Here is a 10050-nt window from a genome sequence, read left to right on the forward strand (position 1 = left end):
TGCAGTGTTGTGATTGCAGACATTCCCAGCTCTCTGTGAACAGCGCTAATCGGTGGTCATGAGAAACTTTCTTGACGCATGCTCGTCATCCAAGTTAATCCCTGTAAATCCCAGAAAGCTGATTGGGAGAAAGTCACTTCTTCAGCGCTTCTTTGTAACTGTTGATTGGTTCACAGTCCACACCACACGGTGGCGGTAATCCACTGTGTGGTTTCTTGCCAAACACCAATAAACGCGAAGAAGAAGGAGCAGGAGCAGCATGTCTGCAGACAGTGTCCCCGCACAGACGTCTGAATATGCAAACGGAGGTTAGTAATGAAGTCATTCTGAAAGATACCTATAGTTTCGGTTTGGTTCCGTTTTTTAATGATATCTGTACGCACGTAGGTAACGTATTTCCTCTGCTGTTTCTCAAAGTGGTCGCCATATTGCGGGGCGGGGCGGGGGGGGGGCAGCGGTCTGTATACAGAGGAAACCGTCACAAGTTCCAAAATCCAGCGATTTCTAAGCGTTTCGTGTGGTTTGCTTTGCTCTGTTGTCTTGTCCGTGTTTGACTGACACATGCGGACCGATCATCTGCTGTCTGGCTGTGCTGCGCACCATTAATGCGCAGAAAACAAAGACTTCAATAATGTGATCGCAGATACAGACTGGCAGCTTTGCCCTGGTTGTTCAACTGAAAGCGTGAATGGCTGATTGAGGCAGGCTGTTAAAGGCGTTACACAAGAACCAGGCTGCTTCCAGTTTCCATTGACTTTGTGCTGCTGCTGTTTGGGTTGCTGTGATAACACAGCTGTTGTTACACGTGACTGAACTGTAAAGACGCCTGTGTGACAGCTCAGCGGTCTAAGGTGATGCTGACCCCTCACTATATCATGACTTAGTATTAGCTATGATGTTATTAAACGCTGAGAGCATTCAGAGTCGTAAGAGGGTTACGGGAACGGTCCAGTCAGCTGGGGGAGGGAAGCCCAGGCTGGACTATTAAAATGCAGCACTCAGTGTAACTACATATTGGGTCGAAGCAGCAAACAACAACTTGAATGGCGTGGAAGGTTGCAGTGTAGTAAACAATGGGCTTTCCAGGAAATACAATTAGAAATTAGGAAGTAGATTTCAAATTGAGCTTTACTTTCCCTGCAGTGTCCAGCTGCTTTCACACGCTCTGACCCAAATCCTCTCTCTCTGCGGGTTTAAGACACTGACCGACTTGTTGGGGTTTTTTAATCGGACTCTTGCGAAAAGGCCTAAATAAAAAGTCAGTTTTGTAGTTACATGTGTGAAAATACTAACTTAACGTTGCTCAGAAGTTAATGAAATTTGGAGAGTTCAGTGTCAGTCTGGTGTCCTGGTCAGTGATGGAGACAGGCAGCATCGTCCCTGCAGCAGTTTTAGAGAAGGATTACTTAATCAAACATGTTTGTAAGGCTGGAAAAACATTGAGCTTCTCGCCTGTGAAACTTAGACCTGCTTCTTTCATTCAAACATCAACGGTAGTGTCAAAGTCTGGCATTTTATACTTTATAGGAATGCCTCACAAGCCATAGTCACGAGCAAGATGGCAAAACCACGTCTGTGTTCACTAACATTAGCCCGGCTAGCTAAGCAGCTCCAGACAAGTTACTAAATTCTTGATGTGATTTACATGATGTTGGGTTCCATGAATAGTTGTGTTTGTGTCAGCTTTTAAAGTCGTCTTTGTCCATTTCAGGAAACAAGAGGATACCGTGTCCGTTGCACGCCTGTAAGAGAGTGTACCGCGACACAAGTGCTCTGGAGAGCCACATCAAAGATCATGATATCCCGGCTCAGTCTCTACCTGGTGAGGTCCTGCACTCCAACTGTGGACATAAACAAATAAGGTTGCGGCTGGAAATAAACCAGTATTGAAGCGCATAATAAAAGCAAACATGGTTTATTTCTATCAGTCTCCAGTCCTGAACAGTGCTTTCCATCAAAACATGTTTTTGTGTTCATGATATGAAACTTGGTATAATTTCTTTAGACAGTGTGACTGCGTTGTTTGCTGTAACACATGTGGCAGTGATGGCTGTACTGTGGACGTGCTGTTGTCTGCTGTACTGCACTGGGACTCTTAAAGTAACTGGTCATCATTAATGGTTAACAGTCTGAGTTTTGCTGTTATTCACGGCTGTGGTTTTGTTCAGTGAGACTTTTCGCACCGTCTCCGTGTTTTTAGTCTATTTGTTATGTTGCTTTAGAATAAAGTGTAACCGAATCCTGAAAACACTCAAATGATGTTCAAGTGTGTGACGATGTTTTTCCTGTTCAGAAGTACACCACTGTCGTCCAAAGTTATTCCTCTAATAAATGATAGATACTCAAATGTTATTTGAACCATAGTGATAAAAAGAGCGTAGGAAATAAGCAGAAACTAACAACCGTGATGTTAGAAGAGAAGTAAGCTAGGAACCCATCAGATAACCTGCTGACTTATGGTTCTGCACATGTGTCGGGCAGAGGGGAGGGCTTTTCACCCAGTACCCTAATAGTATATTCTAAATGTCAGATTATAGCTGAACCCCAAAAATCTTGCCTTACAGTTTCTGCATGTTCCTGTGGACAACAAAGATTGTATCAGATGACAAACACTATTTTTGATCTCCTTAGGTAAAGTGCTGCTGTGCTCTACTGTCGGCTGCGGTGGTTCTTTCTCCAACATGCAGAAACTGATGGAGCACATGAGGCATCATCACAAACCCAACATTTTCTTCCAGTGAGTTGGCCTGTGTTCTCCGGATGTGCTGATGTGCTGTCAGTGAGCTGTAGACATGTTTACAATCGTCTGGCTTCTCTTTCTGCAGGTGTGAAAGCTGTCGCACTAAGTTGCGCTCATACCGTGGCCTGCTGACTCACCTGCACACCTGTTCTAAAGTCACACGGAGTAAAACGAAGCCTGTTGAACAGACACCCCCTCAGCTTGCTGCTGTTACCAACCCAAAACCCACAGAGCAGCACCTCCCACGGCTGGAGTCGGTGTCTGCACCCCAGCAACTGCCGCCTCAAATCCCAAACCCAGATGGAGCCATCCGCCCTGCTGATCCTCAGGCACACTCCTCAGCCCCACCTCTGCTCAGTTCCCCTATCTTGCATCTCCAAGAAACCTCCCCTCTTCAAAACATTAATGAAGCTCGTACTTTGCCTAAGGAAAAAGCCCCTAACATGCCCCCATGTCTAAAGATGGATGGTCCAAAAGCAAGCGCTGACCCTCCTGAGTTCCAGGTTCAGCACCAGCCACAGACCAGGTCACCTGAGCCCATCCCTCCTGCTCCAGGATCAGCACCTCATTCTCCTCCTGGGTCATCGGCTATCTGGAAGAAGAGTCCAGGTGAGTTCGGGTTCACTGCAGACTAGCACCATGGGAACAGTTACTCAGCCCAGCGCAAGTGCAGCAGTAGTTAAATAAAGTAGTTTCCTGGTTGATCATTGTTTTTGAAAGGATGATTAAAAATGGTCGCAGATGAAACCCGTCACCTTTTGCAAAGCCTTAAATGTATCCTGTGACGTTAGCATGCTTTTGACTGCTTTTGTGTAAGTTTAATCAGTGAGCAAATCAAACACTCACAGTTATTTGTTTTGTGCATTAGGTTTGGCCTGCAGCAGACGCATCCTTTGGGAGCACACCAGGGGGCGCTATACATGTGTACAGTGTGGCCATGTAGTAACCAACCGCAAGGAAATGACCCTGCACATCAGCAGTAAACACGGCACCATCAAAGCTGTAGAAGATACAGGGAGCTCTGCTACTAACACTTAGTGTGGCAACTCTAGTTGTCTGTATGTGTCGAGGTTTTAGCCAAATTCTGAGTGCTGGCTGTGCACAGCAGGGTTGACTCAGAGCGAAACACCCGCAGGAGTTATGTGCATGTATCTGCTTGGGTAATGATGCTAAGAAAATTGTATATTACTGTTTCTGTAGAGCATCTAACATCTTCACCTCTTGAATAAAAGGTTCAGACGTTTTTGTGAAAGTTTTTGTTTAAATATCTGACTTTTGGGTCACTCCAGTACAAACAAGAAGACCACAGAGAAGATTGAAGGAGGACATGCAGAGGTTTGGCGTGGCATGAGATGAAGGCAGATGTGACCAACTCTAAAGAAAAGCGGAAAGACGAAGAGGAGTGCAATAGTTTTAGATCACTAAACCCTGTTCAGTGAATGAACAGTGAGTTACCTTAAGTAGTTACTTCCTCCAAAACATCACCTTGTCTTTTAGACCCCATTCATGCAAGACTGTGTTGACACACCTCTCTGCATTGAGTCATTACTTATTATCTTTGGCTCTCTTCTATAGTGTTGTCTTATCTCTCACCTCCAGCCAATTCTTAAAAGGGAGTTTTTCCTTCCCACTGTCGCCCAATGCTTTCTCATACGGGGTTATCTGTATTGTTGGGTTTTTACCTTACAGTATTAAGCACCTGTAGCTCACTGTTCTTGTGATTTGGTGCTGTGTAAATAAAACTGAATTGAATTGGTTCGATCCTTGGCTGCTCCAGTCTGCATGCCAAATATCTTTTGACAATATACGGAACCCAAGTTCCCCTCTGATGCATCCAAAAGCACTTCCATATAGAAGTGCTTGCATGAATGGGTAAATGAGGGAAGTTTTACTCTACAGGTAGAGTAAAAGCACTTTATACAAAAACCAGTCAACTAGATTACAAATCCAAGATCACTTATTCTACAGTAATAGTTGTGCACTGCACATGCATCACACTCCCATCACCAACAGGTGTTTAACACAAGTCCCAGAACTGCTCCTTAATAAATGTCCAGCTATTAGAGGGGTGGGTGGTGTGGACACTCAAGCCTTTTTCAGATTTTGTAGGTGGCACTGTTGGGCCAATTTGTAACATCCAATGAAAAGAGTTAACCTGAAAAGTTCACATCACATTCAAGGTGCGTGCTAAATCTCACGACCTTTTAAGCTTTCCAAACCCCTCGATTATCATGTCACCAGGGTGCACCATTAAATAAAAACAAATTTCATGTCAAAGCATCATTAAAACCTGATGTACATAAACTAAACATACGGTACACTAAGACCAGCTCCTTAAGGCTTTTCATGTCCAAAGTTCAAGTTGCTCAAGTGTAACCACCTTGAAGCTATACCTCAAAGTGTAAAACATGATATTTTCTGTGCGTACTAAGTGGAGATGTGATGATTGTTAAACACTCCAAATAAAAAATGTGTTCAGGGGCACACCCTTATCACAATTGAGAAGATTGAGCCAGATTGGACACGGTATTATAATAAAAATGTCATGGCAAATGATTGAAATTTGCTGTGGCGCCACAGATGCACCCTATAGCCCAGGTCTGTAGTGTACACTGAACAATTATTCAAGATTCAAAAGCTTTATTGTCAATACAGCAGTATACAAAGTATAATCAAATGCTGTTTCACCCCAAGCCCCCTATGGTGCATTTATGAGTATATAAAAGATATATCTCCAAGAGATATACAACTAGGAATTACAAATAAATAATAGGCTAAGTTTCGGTAAAATTAAGGGATAAAAATATATCAATTACTAACTATACAATACTATAATGATAACTATACAATACTGCCTGTACGATAAACAAAGGCAGGACAGAGACAATACAAAGTGGGTTGTGCAGTGTAATTGCATACCATGTTCAAGTTATTGTCAGGATATTATAGACGAGACAAAGACATGTGCAAGATGCAAAGTGTGCAAATATAGTATAGTATAATTATAATATAATTATAACGTTTATTGAATGAACACTTTGAAAATAGTAAAATCGGCACCAGTTTTATCTTCAATTCAAAATATTGGACTTCCTGTTTGGTTTGATCAAGGAGCCCAGAGGCTTTTTGTCCCTCTTAGCTTGTTATATGTGTACATTTTTCATTCATGTAGCTCAAACTACGTGTCCGTCCGTAGTACTTCATTATAGTCTGCATAGGTGGCGCTCTAGAGCCATTTTCAAATGTCCCAAACAATAACGTATCTGTGTATTTGAGCACGTTAAGGCCCCGGAAAGTCGATTAATTTGCCTGAAAAACAATAACAATAATAACGATTAAGGGAGCAGTGCTCGGTAATAATAGTAGACTGTAGTAGTCCTCCCGGTGGGTCCCCCCGGTGGGTCCTCCCGGCTTTACTTTGAAATTCTCCACCGGTCTGCAATGCCGGCCGGACTCTTTTGACACGCCCCTCTCGTCTTGTGACCGGCAGACTTCACAGCCAATCACAGGGTACCATCTGGAAACATGGCGTCTGGCTTTCTGTGGAGATGCGCGGTGCTTGTGCTCTGCACACACATGCTTTGTGCTGTAGAGACCGAGACTAAAGCAAAGGCCAAGAAAAAGAAGGACATCCGAGACTACAATGATGCTGACATGGCACGGCTCCTGGAACAGTGGGAGGCAAGTTTTCCCGTCCACAGCCTTCAGATGTTAGCAGCTGTTAGCCGCTGGCTAGGTGTCGTGAGCCCAGCTAAGTCTGAGTGTTTAACTGATATATTGGTGGAAGTGCTAGGGGTTACTATTAGATGCCGGACTCTTTCGTCGCTACAGAAAGACTAAACACCACAGTCATTATAAGAGAGAGACGTGGCACACATTCCACAGTGGGAGAGATGCGGGGTATTCTTTCCAGAGGAAGTTGTTTTAGTTTAAACTCCACAAGAGGTTATTATAATTTCACTGGTTAATCAATACATACAGTTTTTTTGGTTCCGGTGATCCTTTTAAAATGTTTATTTTTCAAAAGCAGTTTTTCCTTTTCACTGTAGCCAAGTGCTTGCTCATCATTTGATTGTTGGGGTTGTCCGTTATTGTACCTTTACCTTACTGCAGGGGTGCCCAATCCCGGTCCTCGAGAGCTACCATCCTGCAGCTTTTAGGTGCATCCTTGTTCCCACACACCCGAATCAAATGAATGGCTTGTTATCAGGCCTTTGCCAAACATGATGGCATGCTGAAGAGGTAATCAAACCATTTGATTCAGCTGTGTTGGAGTAGGGATGCATCTAAAAGCTGCAGGATAGTAGCTCTCGAGGACTGGGATTGGGCAGCCCTGCCTTACTGTATTAAGCACCTTGAGGCGACTGCTGTTGTGCTTTGGTGTTAAATAAGTCAAACTGAATTCAAAGTAAGCCAGCAGTCTGATAGCAAAGTGCTCTGTTGAGTGATATGAAGTTATCCACATTGTAAAGACTGAGTGTATAGATATAGGTTAGCTTAAGTATATGATTGTCTCTTTTGCTTAGCTTGATTTTATTGTCAGTCCTACTTCTCAGAAGGAGGTACCTCCTACTTTCAGTCTGAAATGATCACTAAATGATACAATGAGTCATCCTATTTCCGAATATTCCGTTCGGTCTCTTTTAAACCAGTTATTTTAGGGATAAAAAACATGAATTAAAAAAACAAGATTGCCATTTGTTTAAAATAAAAAACAAAACTCAACATCATCTAAATATTTGTGTCTAGAGTGCAGGGGTGGGGGAAGTCCAGGCCTCAAGGTGCCCTGCAGGGTTTAGATCTCACCCTGGTTCAACACACTGAATCACATGATTAGTTCATTACCAGGCCTCTGGAGAGCTTCATGGCATGTTGAGGAGTTAATTTAGCCATTTAAATCAGCTGTGTTGGATCAAGGACACATCGGCCCTTGAGGCCTGGAGTTTCGTCCACACATGCTATAGTGTAAGAGTGGAAAGTATAAAATAGATTCAAACGAGTGAGACGCAGTATTAGCTGCTGTTTCATCTTAAACTGTTGTCATGTGTTTTGTTTTTTTCTCTCCATGTGGTTTAATAGGCAGACGATGACATCGAGGAAGGTGACCTTCCAGAGCACAAAAGGTCTCCTCCTCCCATCGACTTCTCTAAGGTGAACCCCTCCAAACCAGAGGAGCTGCTTAAGATGTCCAAAAAAGGTCGGACTCTGATGGTTTTTGCCACAGTTTCAGGAGATCCTACAGAGAAAGAGACAGAGGAGATCACAGGCCTGTGGCAGGGCAGCCTTTTCAATGCCAACTTTGATATTCAGAGGTATTTCCTTTCTGACCTTGTTTCGTTTTTTGTTTCTTGTTGTCGTTTGCGTGGGAGTGATTTCTATTTGTAGAGCAGTAACAAACAAACTGTGTTCACTGACAGTCATTTTCAGAACAGTTTAAGAGCCCATTCTGTGATACTGATCAATACTGAAGCATGCATTTATTTATTTTTTATTCCAGAATTATCATCACTCTGCCCAATTCATCCCACAGATGTAATATTATCTACAGCTACTCTTAGTACCATTGATGTTAAGTTAGACTCTTTTTCTCCAATTGATCTTTCTGAGTTAGCTTCAATAATTACTTCCTCCAAACCATCAACGTGTCTTTTAGACCCCATTCCTACAAAGCTGCTCAAAGAAGTCCTGCCATTAATTAATGCTTTGATCTTAAATATGATCAACCTATCTATAATAATCAGCTATGTACCACAGGCCTTCAAGCTGGCTGTAGTTAAATCTTTACTCAAAAAGCATCTCTAGACCCAGCAGTCTTAGCTAATTATAGGCCAATCTCCAACCTTCCTTTATATCAAACATCCTTGAAAGAGTAGTTGTCAAACAGCTAACAGATCATCTGCAGAGGTTTATTTGAAGAGTTTCAGTCAGGTTTCAGAGCTCAGCACAGCACAGAAACAGCTTTAGTGAAGGTTACAAATGATCTTCTTATGGCCTCTGACAGTGGACTCATCTCTGTGCTTGTCCTGCTAGACCTCAGTGCAGCGTTCGATACTGTTGATCATAATATCCTATTAGAGCGATTAGAACATGCTGTAGGTATTACAGGTACTGCACTGCAGTGGTTTGTATCATATCTATCTAATAGACTCCAGTTTGCGCATGTAAATGGAGAGTCCTCTTCACACACTGAGGTTAATTATTTTTCCTTCCCACTGTCGCCAAAGCTCTTGCTCAGAGCGGGGCGTCTAATAGTTGGGGTCTTTGCATTATTGTAGGGTCTACCTTACAATACAAAGGGCCTTGAGGCAACTGCTGTTGTTATTTGGTGCTTTATTAATAAAACTGAATGTTTCCTCTTGTAGGTTCGTGGTGGGTTCCAACAGGGTGATCTTCATGCTGCGAGATGGTAGTTTTGCCTGGGAGGTGAAAGACTTCCTTGTGGCTCAAGAGCGCTGCGTAGATGTTACTGTAGAGGGACAGGTGTTTCCAGGGAAGGCTGCCAACAAGGATGATGCCAAATACAAGCAGCAGAATGAGGTCGACACTAAGAGAAAGAGCAAGAAGAAAACGGAGAGCAAGAAGCCTGATTTGGAGGGAAACCGTGCAAACTCTCTGAAACAGGAGCTCTGATGAGTTTGTGAGTTAGTAATTAACCTTGTGGTCTCATAAATGATGCTTCCCACATCCACTCTGTGAGCAGTGAACTGGTGAGGGCCCACTGGACCACCTGGAGATGTGGAGGGATGAGTGAACTAATGAATTCTGATGGGTAACGTCACCTTCACTGCTCAGCTGGAATCGTCACTCTTTCAGATCATTTTCAATGGAAGCCATATTGATTTCTGTTAAGTCATCACCAGATCAAAAGGAGCACATGCATTTATTGTTAACAAGGTACTCCACATGAGCACTGTCAAACATTTAATCCTTTGTATCCATGATTGGTTGTGGAATAATTTTTGTGTGGTGCAGGCATGGAGGCACAGATCTCACCGTCCTGTCCTCGTGTGTTTGTAGCATCCACATTTTCTATTTGATTTGATGAGAAAATAAACTTTTGATATCTTTGACTTCCACTGTGAAAACATTGCATTCAGTAACAAGTGCAGACTTGCTTTCGATTGAGAGGCATGCGTGCAGATATATACAGCAGCGGTCCCCAATCCCCGGGCCTCGGACCGAGTCGTTTGGGTCGGATGTTCCCTGGGTCTTTTCCTGTGTTGTAGTTGTGTCTTATTTTGAAAGAAATATTTATGCATTGCCATGGCAACCAGAAAGCATTAAGGGGCAGAGAGAAGGATGTTACACTC

At 43.1% G+C, this 10050-nt stretch overlaps 2 protein-coding genes across 2 annotated transcripts; both read left to right on the forward strand.

The window, feature by feature from the left end:
- The first annotated feature begins 155 nt into the window (after positions 1-155).
- znf414 (zinc finger protein 414) lies at positions 156-4154 on the forward strand. Its single transcript, XM_086296432.1, has 5 exons — positions 156-308; positions 1712-1822; positions 2632-2737; positions 2826-3349; positions 3609-4154. Exons 1-5 carry the CDS (start codon positions 260-262, stop codon positions 3776-3778), a joined length of 960 nt encoding a protein of 319 aa, XP_086152558.1. The 5' UTR covers positions 156-259; the 3' UTR covers positions 3779-4154.
- A 2073-nt stretch (positions 4155-6227) lies between these two features.
- mesd (mesoderm development LRP chaperone) lies at positions 6228-9810 on the forward strand. The gene is made up of 3 exons (XM_086296444.1): positions 6228-6425; positions 7824-8052; positions 9103-9810. The coding sequence occupies exons 1-3, from the start codon at positions 6266-6268 to the stop codon at positions 9368-9370; spliced, it is 657 nt and encodes a 218-aa protein (XP_086152570.1). The 5' UTR covers positions 6228-6265; the 3' UTR covers positions 9371-9810.
- Positions 9811-10050: the final 240 nt, after the last annotated feature.

Source organism: Aulonocara sp. 'chitande type north' Nkhata Bay, linkage group LG1, assembly GCF_057382095.1.
Source record: "Aulonocara sp. 'chitande type north' Nkhata Bay isolate Kocher_YH1m ecotype deep benthic linkage group LG1, A_spYH_male_GT1.1, whole genome shotgun sequence".
Lineage (NCBI taxonomy): Eukaryota > Metazoa > Chordata > Actinopteri > Cichliformes > Cichlidae > Aulonocara > Aulonocara sp. 'chitande type north' Nkhata Bay.

Excerpts from the sequence above, each read along its gene's own strand:
- mesd (XM_086296444.1), top strand. The coding sequence starts at position 6,266 with ATGGCGTCTGGCTTTCTGTGGAGATGCGCGGTGCTTGTGCTCTGCACA. Across the intron at positions 6,426-7,823 it reads CCTGGAACAGTGGGAGGCAA|ACGATGACATCGAGGAAGGT; the intron begins GTTTTCCCGTCC and ends TTTAATAGGCAG. Across the intron at positions 8,053-9,102 it reads GCCAACTTTGATATTCAGAG|GTTCGTGGTGGGTTCCAACA; the intron begins GTATTTCCTTTC and ends TTCCTCTTGTAG.
- znf414 (XM_086296432.1), top strand. The coding sequence starts at position 260 with ATGTCTGCAGACAGTGTCCCCGCACAGACGTCTGAATATGCAAACGGA. Across the intron at positions 1,823-2,631 it reads CCCGGCTCAGTCTCTACCTG|GTAAAGTGCTGCTGTGCTCT; the intron begins GTGAGGTCCTGC and ends TGATCTCCTTAG. Across the intron at positions 2,738-2,825 it reads AAACCCAACATTTTCTTCCA|GTGTGAAAGCTGTCGCACTA; the intron begins GTGAGTTGGCCT and ends CTCTTTCTGCAG.